Source organism: Parambassis ranga, chromosome 10 (genome assembly GCF_900634625.1).
Source record: "Parambassis ranga chromosome 10, fParRan2.1, whole genome shotgun sequence".
Taxonomy (NCBI): Eukaryota; Metazoa; Chordata; class Actinopteri; family Ambassidae; genus Parambassis; species Parambassis ranga.
The window spans coordinates 8,123,571-8,141,366 of record NC_041031.1 but is presented as its reverse complement, the minus strand read 5'-3'; the positions used below and the strand labels follow the sequence as shown (position 1 = coordinate 8,141,366).

The 17,796-nt window shown below is 43.3% G+C and overlaps 1 protein-coding gene across 7 annotated transcripts in view; it reads right to left on the bottom strand.

The window, feature by feature from the left end:
* The window catches only part of ebf1a (EBF transcription factor 1a), a 51,890-nt gene that overhangs the window by 19,168 nt on the left and 14,926 nt on the right, over window positions 1-17,796 (bottom strand). For all 7 annotated transcript variants that reach the window (XM_028415706.1, XM_028415704.1, XM_028415707.1 and 4 more), the window contains exons 7-9: window positions 4,572-4,653; window positions 3,496-3,637; window positions 1,056-1,186 (exon numbers count right to left, since the gene is read on the bottom strand). In XM_028415706.1, coding sequence (XP_028271507.1) covers window positions 1,056-1,186; window positions 3,496-3,637; window positions 4,572-4,653 — 355 coding nt within the window. The remainder of the gene's footprint in view (window positions 1-1,055; window positions 1,187-3,495; window positions 3,638-4,571; window positions 4,654-17,796) is intronic.

The following is a 17,796-nucleotide window of genomic DNA, read 5'->3' as shown; positions in this document are numbered from 1 at the left end:
CTGCATACATCTATTGAACAGTATAAGCAAATGTATAATATGCTTGTCTCTGCTGCCCCTGTCTCTATGTCTGTCAGCTGAAGCTGTCTAGCTGCCGTTAGCCACATTAAAGCACCACCGTGTCTTAAACAGGCCCACTTAGTGTGGTTGATGAGCCCACTCACCGTGTATGTGTGTGTGTGTGTATTCTGAAGTGTCTTTGAAGGAAAACGGTAACAAGACAAAACACAGATGAGACCTCACTGAGTGCTCATTTTCTGCACGCTATAGTGAACTAGCACTCAAAAGCTAGCAGTGCTCAAAAGCTATCAATGCTGCTGCCAGTGCTTTGTGTATGCACATGTGTGTGTATGTGTATCTTTCTAACTGTCCCTTTCATTGCTCACTTAGCCAAGCTTTCATTCTACCATTGTCTGGCCCCACTCACCTCTCAGCGAGATAATATAGGAGCTTTTTATAGAATTATTCCTTTACTAAAGAGAAAGCTGTTTAGCTGTGCTGCTCACTGACCTTCAATTTCACACATACACTACATTTACATTTTAGTCATCTGGCAGATGCTCCTTACAAAGGGATTCATACTGTACGATGTGCACATATTTCAAGGAGGCAGATACCAACATAATAAAAGACAGGAAGAGAGGTGACAGAAATAAGAGCTGCCAGAGAGAAAAATGAGATAGCAGGCTGGTGTTCAGATAGTAAAAGATTGCAAGATTTGCTCTTACAAGGATGCAGCTCTCTTTAATAATTAAACAATGTTTTCTAATTCAATTCTTTGATTATAAATATTAGCAAAAGTATTTAACAATTTATGTCACTTTTGAGCAACAGCAACCAGCTATTATTTTAATTTAATAACAGCGGTTTTCCAATAAAAAAGAGCTGCTGTCATATCCTATGATCTCCTGCAGGAGCTATGAGAAATAGACAAATGCTCTAAGTCAAAACAAAATTACAGAAACTGCAGGTTTACAGTTTGTGAGGCCTATTTTCAATATTTTAAAATGTGGTGTGGTTGCACTCTTAAACTCATCCACACATACGTAACTAACCTCACTCCAGACGAGCATGGTTCCAAAGATGACTTGAAGACCATCGAAGAAATTGTCCCCTATGATGATGACTGTTGCGCCCCCTGTGGTCCACCCTTCACTAGGGCTGATGGCTTTGATGCTTGGGGTTGCTGAGAAAAAAAAATCACATAATAGATTAGATGCTAACTAACCTAATGACAGTGCAGAAAGGTCTTTGCTATTGGCATCAGTCCCTTCTTTCCATCTCTCTCTCTCTCTTTTACTCACACACGGACACACATACATCACCTCTTGCCTCTCTCCCAGGGGTCAGGGGCGAGCGAGGAATACTAATCAGAGTGATTATACGCACCCCGTTATTAAACATCACCCCTGCCCTGTGTGTGAGGGCAGCGACAGTGTGCTTGTTTTATGACACGTGGCAAAGCGTGCGGGCGTGTAAATGTCAGGTGTGCTCAGTGTCTGATCAAAGGCCATGCGACCGGGGAACAGAGTCGAGCCAACAGTAGCTCTGCCCTCTGAATATGCTGCCTTCATTAACTAAACACTTAGCTCTTGCTCAGCTGTCTATTTCATATATCTGTGCAGCAGCTAACCAAAAGCCTGGCCATAAAGCCTGTGACCATATGGGCTCTTTTCAGCTCCTGCTTGGTATATTTGTAATGTATTTTGTAAGCTTTGAGTGTTTTCTTTTAAAGCATATTCTTTGAATCTTTTTGGACAATAAACCACATTTTCAATAACTGGTATTCAATGTGCTTTTTGACCTAAGCTGTTAGTGTTATAGAATAGAGATTACTGGATGTGATTGAAGAAAAGAACAGCATTGGGAAAATACATGTTTATACAAGCTAAATCTCCTCTCCTTAACAGATATGCAGCTTGTCAGACATGCTGTAATTCTGTAAAGCAGCATAATCCACTTTAGACTAGGCTGACTTTTTTCCCTGCAGCCCAGCCTTTGCTCTTTGCCTGACTCCCTGTTCTGTTGATCCTCCCCAACAAGCTGGAATGATATTTAGCCCCCCGATATGCCTGCAGAGATCAGCGTTCACCAAGCAGCAATCTGTGGCCGTAATCATGGCCTAAGATGCCTCCTTTTCACAGCCGCTGATATTATGTGTGCTCAATGTGCATGTGTAGATGTGTGTGTTTATATGGGTGTGTGTGTGTGTGTGTGTGGATTAACCAGATGGTGGAACGTGAATCCATGTGATAGGATTATACTTTGGGGTGTTCCTCTGTGCCATCTGTTCAACTCCATGCACTGCTCATCTATTACCGCCTGAAATGGGCCCCAAAGTTGTGTATCCTGCACACAAATTCAACACACACTAGGCAGAGGAAAGAAAAGGAAAAAAAAAACAAAAACCCCTGTCTTTCTTAGCATTTCATCTTTTCTTTATATTATCATTCACTTTTTACCCCTTCATTACACCTACGTCTCCGCATGTCCCCCTCTGTTGTGTTCTTTCACTCTTCTTGTTCCGCCTTTTAACTCCCGTCATCAGGATAACAGAAAATCAGAGAAGAGGAAATTCCCAAACAAATCTCTCTGACACATGGAACATCTGTTAGTGTACTGTTTGTACTTTCATTCTGTGTAAGATCCAAGTCTCACTGACGTCTCCAATATGTCTCGTCTTTGTGAACTTTTCTAATCATCTGTGAGACCAGTTGCAGGGACAAGTGGTCCACCTTGCCTCCAGAGAACAGTCATTAGAAAGATTTAACCATAACATTCAATCTTAATGCAATCTACTATAGGCCATCATGTAAATCCCTTCTTAGTTTTTGTCATTATCATCCCTGAGGTTGACTCTCCTCAAAGAAAAAAAATATGTTTCTCTTATTCAATGTCTGGGAAATCGAAATGAGAAAATAACTGGATTAGGGACTTGGGAATCAGTGCAGGCTCCTAAATCATGTGCACATGTCATTATGAAGTATTAAAGGTTTGACTGTGCATGCGTGTGCATGGTCTTTTTAGTGTGTGTATGGGTGTGTTTGAAAACCTGAGGGATGGGGAGTGATGGAGGGCTAGAGGATAAAAGCAGGTCTCCGAGGAAATAAAGCCAGTGTTGGCTTTAAGCAGAACAGACCTCATAAGACACATAGTGCTTATGCGAGGCAGAGTAGAAGGCCCAGAGGCAGAGACCTGAGGGGAGCAAGCCACAAGGGAGAGACAAGAGACTGACTAGCTACCACTCACTCCTCGCTTAGTTCGAGTTAGAATCCTTACAAGCGAGGAAAGTGAGAATCCAGGAGGAAACAGGAGAGAGATAAGAAAGAAAGCAGGTTTGAGGGGAATAGAGAAGAGACAGAAGAAGGGTTGAGTGTGGAGCCAGACGGGGGTGGGGGGTGGGGGGGGGGGGGGGGGAGAGAGAAGGGAAGAGAAAGAAAGTGAAGAAGACAAAGAAGGCTTAGAGTCTGGGTGTTTTGTTCCTGCTTTTAATACCGTGTTCCAGGTAGGATGGCGTTCCTTCTGAGGGGTCCAGTCTCCGAGCTCTGCGCCCATGTTTGGAGTTGTTGTGCACAAACATGTTATCAGATACAGCCAGGACATGGCCCTCAACGCTCACTGTAGTTGACACAACCACCTAAGAAAGAGAAAACAATTCAATTATATGTTACCGAAGATACATACTTGCAAAACACTAGTGCAGTCGCATAGATATTGCACTTATTTTGAAAATGTCTGACTGTTCTGTATCCATAAGAACTTTGATTTGTTTCGTGGGCATTGTGTGTTGCAATCTTTTACCTAGAAGCTCTGGTTTTGTATTTTTCATATATGTCGAATTTGATTTTGGCCATTTAATAATCACATATATCATATAAAGATACCACTTTTAAAGTGAGCTGTTCCAGCATGCTTTTTTGTACTGCACACTATATCCAGCTGTCATGAGACACTGTCCTTTTAACACTATTTTGGTCTCCACTAAATCCACAGAGAAATGTCAGGTTCTTTGAACGCTCCACTAATGTTCACCAGCTCATTTGTAACAGGCAGTCACTGTGCAGTGCAAGTTTTTTTTCTCCTGACAACAGCTGCTAGATGCAACTGAAAACAATTCGATGAGAGCAGAAAGAATGAACCAAAGTCGTAAAGTAGTTGAAACAATGAGCTAAAAGATGGTAAAATGCTTTGTAGTGGTTGATTTATTTTGTACATAAATCTGCTGGTTACACTTTGAGCATGTGTTTGGCAAGCCTGCCATGTTGCTTGCCAATCTAGACTGCATTGTTAAGGCCATGTTGGCTAAAATGAGGCATTTTATAGCTTTGTTCATAATGTTACAGATGTTTTTACTGTTATTACATTACAGTTTATTTAGTAAATATTTACTTCATGTTAGATTATGCTGCTAGACATTGTGACTTATTTTATATTGTGACTATTTTATTCCACAAGGTGAGGGAGGTTATGCTGTAGCAGGGTCTGCTGCTTTACAGTAAACTGGTGAAAGACAGTTTAAAGGAATTGGTTCTTGTCCACTATACACACAAAGACAGACAGTTGTTTGTCACCTGAAAACGCCTCATGTCTCGAGGGTTCCCTGCATTCTTCAGGCAGTTCTGGTTACACTTCAGGAAGAACTTGAGGAAAAACCTGTGTGTGAGACAGAAAGCAAATCACATGAGCTATTATTAGAGCATCTATGAGTCTTTCAGGGTACAGAGTAAGACACAAAATACAAATAAAACAAATAAAACAGCACTGGCAGACAAGACCCATACACTATCCCACCTTTGTCTGTCAGTTGTTTATGACAAAAGCAGTTTTTTTTATATAAAAACAGCTGCAGGATATTGAGCAAGGTGCTACCTTGTATATCCATCTGCGAGCCACATACATAGGCCCCCCCAGCAGCACAGCCGTGTGACGGAGGTTGTTCTGTAGCTACTCTGCAGCATAGTGTTGCCATTCCTGCCTCTCTCAATCTCAGTGTGAGAGACCACATCAACAGCACCTGCCATGCATTATTAATAGGCTGAGATGGCAAGTATGGCTACCCACATCAATACTTAATGAGGGAGGGAGGGAGGGAGGGAGGAGGGAGGGTCGGAGGAGTAAAGGGGAGAGTTGGGGGGTGGGCTAAAAAGCAAAAAAGGGGACGGCTGACAATGTATTCCCTAGCCCCACCCCAAGGCTTGAAGCCTGACAACTTCTTCTTTAACTGAAACTACAGTAGTGTACATTTCTTCACTCTCCTCTTTCTGCATTGTCTGTCTCTGAAAAAACAAAAACAAAACAAAACAAATGAACCGCAAAAATAAACAGTGCAGTGTACAAATAAACAGGAACCCTAAAAAGGGGGAAAATAAAACTACAACATTTCCCCACCCCTCTACCCTCCTCCTCCCTTTGAGGTAGCTCAAAGAAGTGCTGACAGCTGAAACTGCTTACAATACAGATCTCTACCAGCCAGAAAGAGAATCACTCCTTTGCTCAGCTTTTCTTTCATATGTCTTATTTTCTCCCCTCTGTTCATTTGTTATGGCTAGGATTCTGCACTGGGCAGCGCGTTTGGAGCCAACTGCCTTAGATGTAATCATGCACGAGCAAAAGCATCACACACACACACACACACCGTGAGAGACATGTCAAGAGAAACACAGTAAGCAGTAGTGTGCCGTGGACAATTGCTTCATCAAGGGGGGAAAAAAAACAACAACAAGAGAGGAAAGAAGATAAATGGACAGACCGGAGTTCTGTCTCATTTCAAGGGCCAGCCTACTGCTGTGTGCATTACAAGCATCTGATGTAACACAAGAACTGGTGAATTTATCCCTGCGAACTTTTAAATGGATGACAGCTGGTTAGTGGTAGATGCTCCACTTCAAGGAAGAAGAAGAAGAAGAAGAAACCCTCTTATGCTCTGAATAACAAACTGTCTGTCTCTGATGCTCTGTTCTGTTTTTTCCCTTTGGCTTTGTTTGTGTTCTGATTTACGGTCATACTGGTGCAAGAGGCCAAATCTGAATGAGAAGACGGCGGAAAGGAAAAACTGGGGGGGAGACAGAGAAAAAGGCAGAAAAGAAACTGATAGTAAGATAGACACTGAGGTAGACAGTTTGTGAAATCTGAAAGGAGAGACAGACCACCCTCCTGTATATTTTAGAAGCTGTAGGCCAATATCTCAATAATTCATGAAGCAGAGAGATGGAGTTTTTTTTTTTTTACAGTGGCTGTTAGACCCCACAGACTGAGGGTCTCCCAACTTTCTTATCTCCTCGAGGTCAGGGAGCAGCCTCACAGACAGCTGCGGACTACATCCACTTGTCCAACATACTCCACCTTCCTCACTGCATCTCCTGTTTAATTCATTGATTTCACTCTTTCCCCAACTGTCCTACCCCTCCTGCTCTGCTCCATCCTGATGGATGGGTGATGGATAAGTGGAAGGAGGAAAGTTAGGGTCACCAGAGTCAGAGGTGACCAAATTCGGAGGTTAAATGTTAGAGTTTTGAGGATAGAGATGGTGGAAAACAAAAACTGTGACTTGAGATTGTGAACGTGAAAAACAACGCGAAAAGTCAGTTTGCCTCATTCACTGAGCTATATGTCAGCATGTCCCGTCATCTCTTGCCTGTGTGCATCATCTGATTCATTATTTATATGACTAAAGGTGTCTAGATTCAGCCACATGGAAACATTACAAAACAGCAGCAAGTTGATTCCTGTGTGAGCTATTTCATCTCCCTGGGAACCAAGCGACTGGAATCATCGCTACACACATTTACATGGATCAGCGCAGTGTGAGAGTCTGCTGGGTGGTGGTGGATAAAGAGCAATGTGTGTTGATATGCAATAGCAAAGAGATTATTATAAGGATTTATGAATAATCTGATTGACAGCTGACCAGTAAATATGGACAAATAGCAGATGATAGCCTGTAATTCTCTCAATTGCTCTGTTTTCTTTGAGCAAAATATGAGTTGTTGTTCTGTTCAAATGTGACCTGAAATTCAAGAAACCTGGATGGAAATCTGTGCAAATCTAAAAAAAATCAGATACTACTTATGACCACTGCTGTATCTATAACCAAGGACATGCTTTTGGTTTGGGAAGAAATTAGAGAAGCAGCAACATCCATGGCTGAAGTGCCCCTGAACAATGCTTTTAACCCCAAATGCTTTCTGGGCTCTGTACATGGCTGCCTACTGCTGTGGATTTGTTCACTGTGCTCACATAAAGAATCTTCTTCCTCTTTTTTTCACTCTACAAGCCATCTTCTTCATTCTTTTGTAACATGGCAGAGAAAATGCAGTAAAACAGCTTAGGATAATTATATAAAATTTAAAAAAGTAGTATGTTTTTTTGTGCTAAGGGCACTCCTTATGTATTTATATTCTTAAATTCTGGTTTTTCAAAGTCAAGCTGATTTGAATGCATCAATACTATTCTCTCGTGCGCGGTTTCTTGTTTTGATCATCACCTCCTCTTCTTGTTTGTGTTTGAAACTCTTGCTGCTTTCATGCCGCTTTACTCCACAGCTACAAATATTACTAGTGCAAATTGCTGCACCGGCTGGATTAAATGAAATAAAACCATTTTGCTCTCACGTAATTACCCCCAAATCCAGAAATGGCTGTGGAAGTGAATTTGTGTAAATAACTGCTTGGCCTCTTGAAGCCTCGTGGCATAAATTTGTAGAAGCAAAAACGAACGAATAAACACATGCAGCTGGTCGCCGTAGTAATTTAATGATCTCACACTTTCATCATATCATAACGTGCATTATTTGTCACTTTGGAGCAATTAAACACAAAATCACCCTCTGCCCATAAAAAACAAAACAAGGAAAGCAATTACAACACAACTTTTAAGTAATCCCTGTAGCATCTAAATATTATTACTGCGGTGATAAAGATTGTCTAAGCGATTAGCTAACAGCAAGGAAGCCTCCGAGGTACAATTCTCTTATATTTTCTAATAATTTTCCTACATCAGCCACAAATGAGGTAAAGAGTTGTTTTCCTTGTCAAATTTAACACAGATAACTTTAGAACTCTGGTTTTATCTTCTCCAGTAGCTCTGGCTTATTTATCTTTTCAGCCTTTTGTGCTGTACATCTTTGTGCTCATTTCTTTATTCTCCCCCCCCTCTCTGTGCTTTCTCTGTTTTGTTCTGATGCCGATGCACTGGAAAAATAGCTGGGGGTGATGCCATAACTCAGCCCTCTATGCTCCCTCCATCCATTTCTGCTGCACAGATCATCTCCAGAAGAAAAGCACTGTGTCTGGCTCCTAATATGCTTCATGAGGTGTGTAATTCACTGTGCTCCGGAGGGGAGCCATTTGTCTCGGGGGTTAACTAAGTGACACAACAGCACTTCCCCATGCCTGTTACCACTGTGGGACATGTTGAACTAATCTAGGCAGGTAGACGGATGGTGGATGCAGCACTTCGGCAATTAAGCATTAAGATTTGTTCAGGAAATCAATCCTAATGAAGTCAGAGGCAAGTTCAAATTAAGTGTAAATATTTGTGAGCAAATAAAGTTACAGCACAAATCAACAACTAAACTAAACTAAAAGTGAAGTGTGGTGCTCTCAGAGAACCAAATATCTACCTCAACTCAACTGTTTTGTGTATTTTCTTTTCCTCCCTGTGTGTGTTTCATTTCTCATTTTCACTTTTTTTCTTTTCAACTCTTTCTTTTGCTCTTTCCGCCATGCATCACTGACACTTCAACCAAGAGCCTGACTGGCTTGTTTTCGTGGTGACCTGTCTGCCTGCCTGCAGTATACGTTTAAGCATGGAAGCACACACACACACACACACACACTAATTTAGGGAGATTTATGATGGGGGCCTTGCACTAGGAGCCATGCAGGCTGACCCCAGGGGTGTAGGGGGGCACTGGGTGGGGGAGGGTGCCTGGCTCCACAGGGGGGAACATTAATAATCCAGAACCAGGTCTGTCTCTGGGCCTGGCCCTCGGTCTCGGACACCAGGCTGTAACAGGCTGCAGTGGCCCAGTTAAGGTAGGCTGGTAGTGAAACATCTATAGTTCATCATGCCATTCTGTCAGTTAGATAAATACCTAGGTACAACTTGACTAAAAAGAAGAACAAATCTAACAAAATACATGGAAACATGTAGTGAACACACAGAAACCTTGGATGGACGAAGAAAGACCATCTCACATACACACTTCACTCCATTCCTTTGAAGTGCTGCTCCACAAAGTAGTGGTGGGCACCTTTATATTGCCCTCATGTCTATCTTAAGTGTCATGATTTATTCAAATAGAACATCTCACTGTGCTGAAAAATTCATTTCAGGCTCACTCCGTGCATCGTCCCGTCCTCCTCTTTATCTGCTTGATGTGTGTGCATGTCATGTCAGCTGAATTTGCCCCGTCGTTAAATATTTCTCAGAACAAATGGACCCTGGAGAAGGGAGACGGTTGGTCAGGGGAGATCCACGCTGTGTCTTTGCCGCTCAGGGAGAGGACCCACTTGGGAGAGATCGCTCGTCGCTTCCCCCGGAGCCAGAGCTCCAGTCCCAGCTTGGGGACAGAAGTCCCAGAGACACTTAACCAATTGTGTTTCATCCATTTCATCCAAAAAGGATCATTCAAAATTCAACTGAGAAACTGCAGGCGGCATTGAAAGACAGGCAATGACATCTCTGCTACTCAGGAACAGTGACAGAGTGCGAAGTGCTGGTTTCAACAACTTGTAGCCTGATAATATCAGTACCTGTGGGCTGACTTTACACCACAGCACCAAAGGGGAAAAAAAGAGACTAAATAAACATCTGTGCATGTGTGTATGCGTGTCTGTGTATCAAAGCCATGATGAATAAGGGCTGTCTGAGTGATGGACAATCTTGGCAGGCGGTGCTGATTGAAACACTTCCTCTGTCGGGCCTGGCCCATTAATCTGATGGAGACAGAGACAAAGAGAGAGAGAGAGAGAAGGAGGGAGAGAGAGGCTGCAGGCCCCTAGACCGTGGGAGTAATGAAGGGTCCTGGTCCCTCTCACCTCAGCGCTGTCCTGCCATGCTGGGACGTGCTGCTACACTGTCCAGCCCAAACTCTGCCCTCATGGGACTGACCAGTGAATAATGGCCCTGTCAACAGCCTGGGTAGACACCATCGCACAGCCGAAGGGTGTGTGTGACCGCGTATGTGTGTGTGACCGGGTGCTTGTGTCCGCCTGCGTACCTCCCCTGCGCAGTCATTTACCCTAACTGTTCTCCTCTCGGCCTTAGTTAAGGACTGATGTATTCATATTGAATAATGTTGATTTAAGCACATGTTAAACTTAATGCATAATGCATCAACTATATATAGCTTGATAAAGAGCGTAGTGTCAACCCAGGACCAGCACCATACATTGTGGGGATGAATGTGCCGCTTGCAAAAGTTCTTTCTTTTTGTTCCATTTAAGCACCGTATTAAATCATAACTATGACTGTGACTGTACACAGGCTCAAGGTTATGTTTCTAAATGCAGCAGGATCAGAAATCAGAAACTTAATTAGTGTGCCATGTTTGTTCTCGGGTGAAAAGTTGTTCCCACCAATGGGTCTTGAGGGAGGAATATGGAAACAGGGAGTGGAAGAAAATGTGTAAATGTGAGACAGAGAGTGTGTGACAAAGACAGAGGGAGATTGATACTGAACAGAGTGCTATGGTTTCCTACAGTGCTTGTGTGTGTGTGTGTATACACATGTGCATGTTTTGGCCTTGAGTCCCTCTGTGTTTATCAAACATATTACAGCTCCTTCTAGATTCCTCACCTGCACACCCCCAGCCTGCTACATATGGCCCACCAATCACAAAATAAGGAATCATGCATACATTAGCATAGCTAATGGCTTACCCTCTCCATTTAATATGCAAATTTCCTGAAACATTACTGAATGCCGTCTGTTCTAAATGAATAAATTTGAATCGCAATTAGAATAATCCTTTATAATTAATGAAAACTGTCAATTTTGGTTCATAAGTAATTTGATTAAAGTGGTGATGGGACACTTATGAAGTTCATCGGGCTGCAAGAAGTGTAAGCACACCCTCACACATGCATGCAAACATACTCACATGCTATATGATGACCAGCACCAATAGGACTATGTTATTGATGAAGATGATTTATAAACTTATGAAAGTGGTTGTCACACAAACCAGGAGACCTTTTTTTTTTAATTCCAACACAACCTCTTTGCTTTACCACTGTGGAGAAACAACAGATCAATCACGCCTATCTGCTGTCTGACAGAGAGGGAAAAGTGAGGGAGTGATTGAAGAGGTTTCTCGGCCTTGTGGTGCTGTGTCAGTGGCCTGTCTGTCCGGTGGGAGACACTGATGGACTGTCGAGGTAGAGAGAGAAAGAGAGAGAGGGAGAGACAGAGAGATACATGCATACACACTCATACACGCACACATGCATGCACACACCCCTCAAATCATTATAGGGGGCAGTTAATGCTTCCCTGTTTTCTTTCATAGGAAGATGGGGCAGAGTTGCTGTATGTTACAAAAAGAGCAGAAGAGAGCAGCATGTGGCTAACTCTTCATCAGCAACCTCTTCTTAATTTTCCTCATTTTAACAGTTTACAGTTCTCTCATGCTTTTCTATCCTGCTACTGAACCATATAATGGTATCATTTAAATTAGGGCCACCTAACCATGGGAAATTGCTGCAGTGTGCATTGGATGTGTATTGCTTCCACTTGCAAGGTGTCTATGTGTGCTCATGTTTGCGCAGCAGCTCAAACATGAGAGTGTGCATGTGAGTGTGTTTGCATGGCTTCAACCCAATAATAATGGTCCAGATAGTGTAGAGCCTCGCAGACTAATTAGCCAAATCACTGAGAAAATAGCAGCCTGCTAATTAATGGGTATTATGGCATTTCAGAAGTCACTGCTCTAATTGGGAGGGAACTGAGCCTCAGATTTCCATACTGCAGTAATACCGACTTTATCCATCCATCTATCTGTCCGTCTGTCTATCTCCTTGGCATACTCGCTTTTAAACATAATCTTGTGCATACGGGAAAAATAATTATCCTGCACAAGCACACATTGCCAAATTGCACACGGTAATATACTTTATGTTTACATACACTGCTTGGCAACTGCAGTAATACTATAACCTTAAACAGATAGAAGATAGCTGCAAAACACATTTTTGTAACCTCTGACCCATTACCTTATTATATTTATACTGATTAAATAGCTTTATATTGCTTAGAGAGAACAAAAAAACCTAATGCAAGTGAATTGGTGAGTAATATAATTCAACTGAATAATTCCCTTTCCTATTTTGTCTCCATCCAGCCCTCCGATACGCATGCATACATACATATCCCCTATAGATTCCTCTTAACCCTATCAGACGGTGAGACAATCAAAATAGATTTGCATTCAAATGCCACATGCCCGGTATCAAATATCAAATCAAGCTTGAGTCACTGAGACAGACAGTCACCTCCTCCCTGCAGCCTCCACCTCCCCTCCAGCACCTCCTCCTCCTTTCTCCTCTCAGGGTCCCAGGGACTCCCATTCTCCCCTAGACGAGCTCTATCGAAGAGTGACAAGCTGTGGCTAGTGCTTGATTGACAGCCTGTTGATGCTCCTTTTTTCACCACACACCCCTCTTCTTCTCTCTCACACACACACACATGCACGCACATTGTACATACACCCTCTCTTCCATCGCCCCTATCACCTCCCCCTGCTGGCGTATTGGTCTGGGTGTCTGTGATAGCCCCTGGGCTAGTGCCCCGCAGGCTGCACACTACTATACATACAAATCACAGCGTGTCAGCCTTGTGAATGGGCCCATTTTGACTTTGTCCTTGTAAAGTCAGGCCCCCCCTTGAAGCAGGCTGTATCTGTATCCTGCCTCCTTCTATACTTTCCCTCTTATTTTTTACATGCACAGAGGCCGATCCATGATGAAACTTTACACAAGCAGTGCTAGTGTGCACACATATAAACATTGTGTACATGGAAAACACACACAGGAAAATGGCCTTTTTTTAAATGTGGTGCTAATGGACAGCACCTCACAGGAGTGGGGTATAAATACATCAACAACAATGCAACCACGGAGACGGTCCACGCACACACTGCAACAGCCAAGACCTGGGGCCTAATCTCACACACTCAGCTAGTACACCTGGTTAATGTTAAGAGGGCAGTTATAGTCAATTACATTCCCATATAATGCATAAACCTCCACCCTGCCAGTGCAGCGAGAGTAATTGAAAACAGGCACAGAACGTCCAGGCAAAAAGTCAACTTCCCACCCCTGGCTTTGCCATTCAAAGTATGTGCTGTCTTCCTATGCCATATTCTAGAGTCCTAGGGGCAAATGTAAGGCGGAAGAAAGGGGTGGGATTGCCATTTCGATATAGAGCAGCGAAAGAGCAGGAGGATATGGAGTCATATAAGGTAGAGGAGAGGAGGACAAAAGGAGTAGGAAGGGGAAGATGGAGAGGGCTTTGTCTCCAAGGTGAGGTCCAAGGGAGGAGCAGTTAGGGTCATGGTGAGGGAGGTGGTGGTGGTGATGTTCCATGTGGGTGGGGTGGAGGAGTTGAGACGGGGGACAGCGGTTGTAAGTAGGAGTTTGAGACTGACAGGTGACATTACCCTGCGTCATGGCTGGAGGGACAGAGGGACAGAGGGCGCGATGGTTATCCAAGCAGAGAAATGTCACTGTCCAGACACCGCTGTGACACACAGCACAGACACACACAAACAAGAGCTGCACAGACACACATACACATAAAGATCCAGGACAAAGGAGTCTGGAGTCTTTGAGAGCGAAAAAGGCTGGCTACAGTGGACAAAGATGAAGAGATTACATCCTCTCCATTTGAAAAAAGGATATTTAAAAAAAAAGAGACAAAGCAAAAGAATAGCCTAAGAGTCACTGACTGTAATATTACGAGTCAACAACCTTGCATTTATTCATATTGTCTGCTTCCTAAACATAAAACTCCCTTTTGAGAAGTTGGTGTTTTCTTCAAATTTGTCCCTTTTCAATCTGTTCTCTGCTGTTTTTTCATTACAGCCTAACCTAATTTTTGGCAAAGCTTATAAAACGTCCATATTGCTGCTCATTCGACCTCATTGATTTAGTGTTTGGTTAAATATTCACGACTGTGGATGCAATTAACATGCTGTTAATGAATAATTGATCGCATCTTAAGCGGCCATAAAACTCATGCATATTAATTATTGAAACAGGAAATATGAAAAAAACAGCCTTCCTTGTTTTGCCTCAATCAACCTTCTTTTCTCTTTCATTTTTTTTAAAGTCAGGAAGGCAAGTTGAGAGTATTTGTGGTGGAAAAGTGTAGCTTATGAGAGTGTGTGTAAGGAAAGACAGGAAGCAGAAAGTGCTATGAACACTATGCAAATTCCTCTCATAAACACTGCTTTAACAGCTCTTATATGCATTTAAGCTGCTTTTGAGTACATCCATTTTGTTCATAGATACATCTTGTGTGTGTGTGTGAGTGCTGTGTTGACAGCGTCAATGTGACAGAGGTAGTAGCTGCCTGTTATGAGAGGCAAGTGTTTACCACGAGCGAACAGAACAAAAAACAAATCTAGGGAACATGGGAGGCTTGTCAGCGAGAGACTGGAGATCAGTCAGCCAACAATGAGCTTTCCTCTCCCACTGTGTCTCTACTAGTTTATGGTTATAGGCTGATGTCGCCTCTGGCACCTCCCTGGATTGTTGTGGGTGGAGAACAATCATGCAGAGAGGGAGATGGAGGGTGGGAATCAACTCGACTGTGCCTCGTATTAATGCTGCGGTGCACCTGTGGTCAGGTAAATTGTTGACTCCCTTACTGATGTGTATGTAAGAGGGGGGGAAATGTGTGGTTGCGTGTGTTTACACACAGTTTGCGGGGTTAAATTCATTACCTGTACATCCTGCACTCCTAAACCACTCTAAAATGCCTTGACATGAAAAATACATCCCAGGAGCAGCCGCACACTCCAGGAAAACACCAATTTACATCATTGCTTGTTATTTATTTAGCACACAAAAAGCTCTTGGAGGTATGTGTATGTTACCCCCCTCTATCTACCTTTCTGGCACCTAACTAACTACTCTGCGATGTTGGTGCCTCGGAGCTAAAAGTGACAAGCTGTCAATTGTGTTCCAATATTAACCCCCTCCTCAATGTCTGCATGCCCGTCTTCCTCTCTGTGATGTTGGCTTGATCAAAGAAGCAGCACTTTGATAAAAATAACCAGGCAGAGTGAGATGGAGGACTCCATGCTGCTTACAGACTGATGAACGACGGCCAGTCTTTCAGCAAAACAATGTCCCCCTTTTCGTTTCTTTGTCTCTCCTGTTCAGTCTTTCTCATTATCTCAAGCTTTCTCCGTCTTGGAAAAGCAACATGAACTGTTGGCTTAGCACGATTCAGTATCTTTTCTATTTAGCCAAGCAGTAATAGTAGTAGTTCATGAAGTGTATAGTGTACAATTTTTATGGAAAGGGAGAGGCTACATCACCAAGCTTTTTTATGAAGACAGCAGCTGCCAACATTTTTTTTTCTTAATTTTGTTCCTACTGTTCTAAAGAGAAATTGAAAGAGGAACTGGGTGGGGGATAAAAGAGAGAAGCAGAACACCAGAGAGACAGAATATGATAGAGAGATGCCCCATGTCTGCGTTTCATCTTATCTTAGCAGGTTCACCTAGCGGTGAGATTCCTCAAACGCACCTTCAGTCATCAGCAAGAGGGGGCTGTAGGGAAAGGGACGGACACAGTGTGAAGAACAGAGAGAAAGTAAGTATACACACACACACACACACACACACACACAAAGAGAGACGAGAGATGGATCTCTGTGTGGCTAATTCTCTGGGTGTGGGAAAGCAGAGCACCTAACACAGGTTGGCCTGGTTTCAGTAATGAGTTTGATTCTTCTCTCTGCCTCCTGAGTCTCACTAGGGACCAAGACTGCATAATAACATCCTTCACACACACACACAGAGAGAGAGAGACACTCCCTCACACGCACACACACAGACACACACACAGCCACAAACAGGTCTATGGGGAGCTAATTATTCTCACCTGTGTTAATTATTGCTGTAAGCCAATCAGTGGACTCTGTGCTAATTAGGCAGTGTTAGGTCTGATTAGTGTTTTGCAGCAGGCCCACTCAAACTGTTATCTACCATACTAGTCCCCTCAGGCAAGAGAGGGGAGAGGAGAACAGGTGGATGCTTGCCCCGTGTGCATGTGTGCTCATCTTTAATGATAAATAACTGAAGGACAGTTAAATTCACAATAAAACAAAGTCCTATCAGTTTCTTTTCAAATCAAACTTTTGTTAAACATTACATTACATTACAACAGTAGATGCCTTCAATTTAACTAGTCTATGCCCTGTCAGTTAATTGGCCCAGGTTTAGGGTCATTTCTTTTATCTGGACAAACAGTCCCTTTGCCCTTTTAGTTAATGAGGGCTGATCCAGGATCAGTTCTGTCACTAATGGCTCCGTTTTTGCCAGGATAACCCCTCAAATTGATCCACACATCACACATGCAACCCTGATTCTGACCCAGGGGTGTTGTGTGTGTGTGTGTGGCTGAGAAACAGAGAAAAAAGACAGAGAGAAGAGAGGGGTAAATGTATAAATGGTGAGTCTGTGGGTGACCTCCCAGATGAGGAGACTGAAAAGAAAAAAAAAGGAGAAAAGGCAAGAAAAGAGGAGAGAGGATGAGAACAGGAGGAGGAGGGTGAAGGAGGCTGGAGGAAACCTTCCTCTTATGACACGATTGATTTTCTTTCAGAGGCTTGAGCCTGTCACTACTGAACACTTGGTCCCCCAGTCCACACACACTCAATCACACACACACACACAAACTCTGTGCCCTGACCTCCACGTGTGCCTGCTGGTCCATACTGGGTCTAATGACACCAGGGCCTCCCACAGATCAATACTAAGCTGTCACTCAGCTGGCAAGCACGCACACACACATATACATGCACACAGAACAGCAGACGGACAGATGCAGACACACACATATACACATGCAAGGTGGGCTATGCGTTTGCACATTTGTGTATGCTGGAAGCAATGTTTTCTACAACCTCAGCAGATGCCCTCCTTCTACCCCTCCACCCAACACTCCCCCTCTTCACACACACACACACACACACACACACACACACCCTGGACCAAAGCCATATTTTCTCCCCTCAGCCGTTTCTCACTCTCCTTCTCCTCCACACGGAGAGTCTAGGTCCTGATGTAATATTGATGAATAAGGATGGAGGCCCTGTAAAAAGTGATAAGTCCTTGTGATTTTAAATTATAAATTGTCATCGATTCCACGTCCCTGCCCACGTATGCACACATACACACACAAACGTGTATCAAAACACACAATTGCCTTCCCCTCTTGTCTAATTCAACGTCATCTCTTCCTGTTTCTTTTCTTCTTTGCTCTCCCCCACCTCTCTTTCATTCTCTCCTCCTCCTCAACAATCTCAAGCACCCATCCGCCTCTCTCCATACACATCTCAAGTGCCACTTAGAAAACCAGACTGGGGCTTGAGCCAAACTCTCCTCTTAGTTAGTGTTTCAGTGTTTGTGTGACTGTCTGCGTGTGTGTGGGACTTTTGTGGTGTCTTGGAGTCAACATCACAGGGACGAAAACCTCCTTCATTTTTCTGTAATTCAGGATGAACATGATAATTTATGTCCGACTAAAAATGTGTTGACTGTGAAACGCTCTGGCTAAAAAC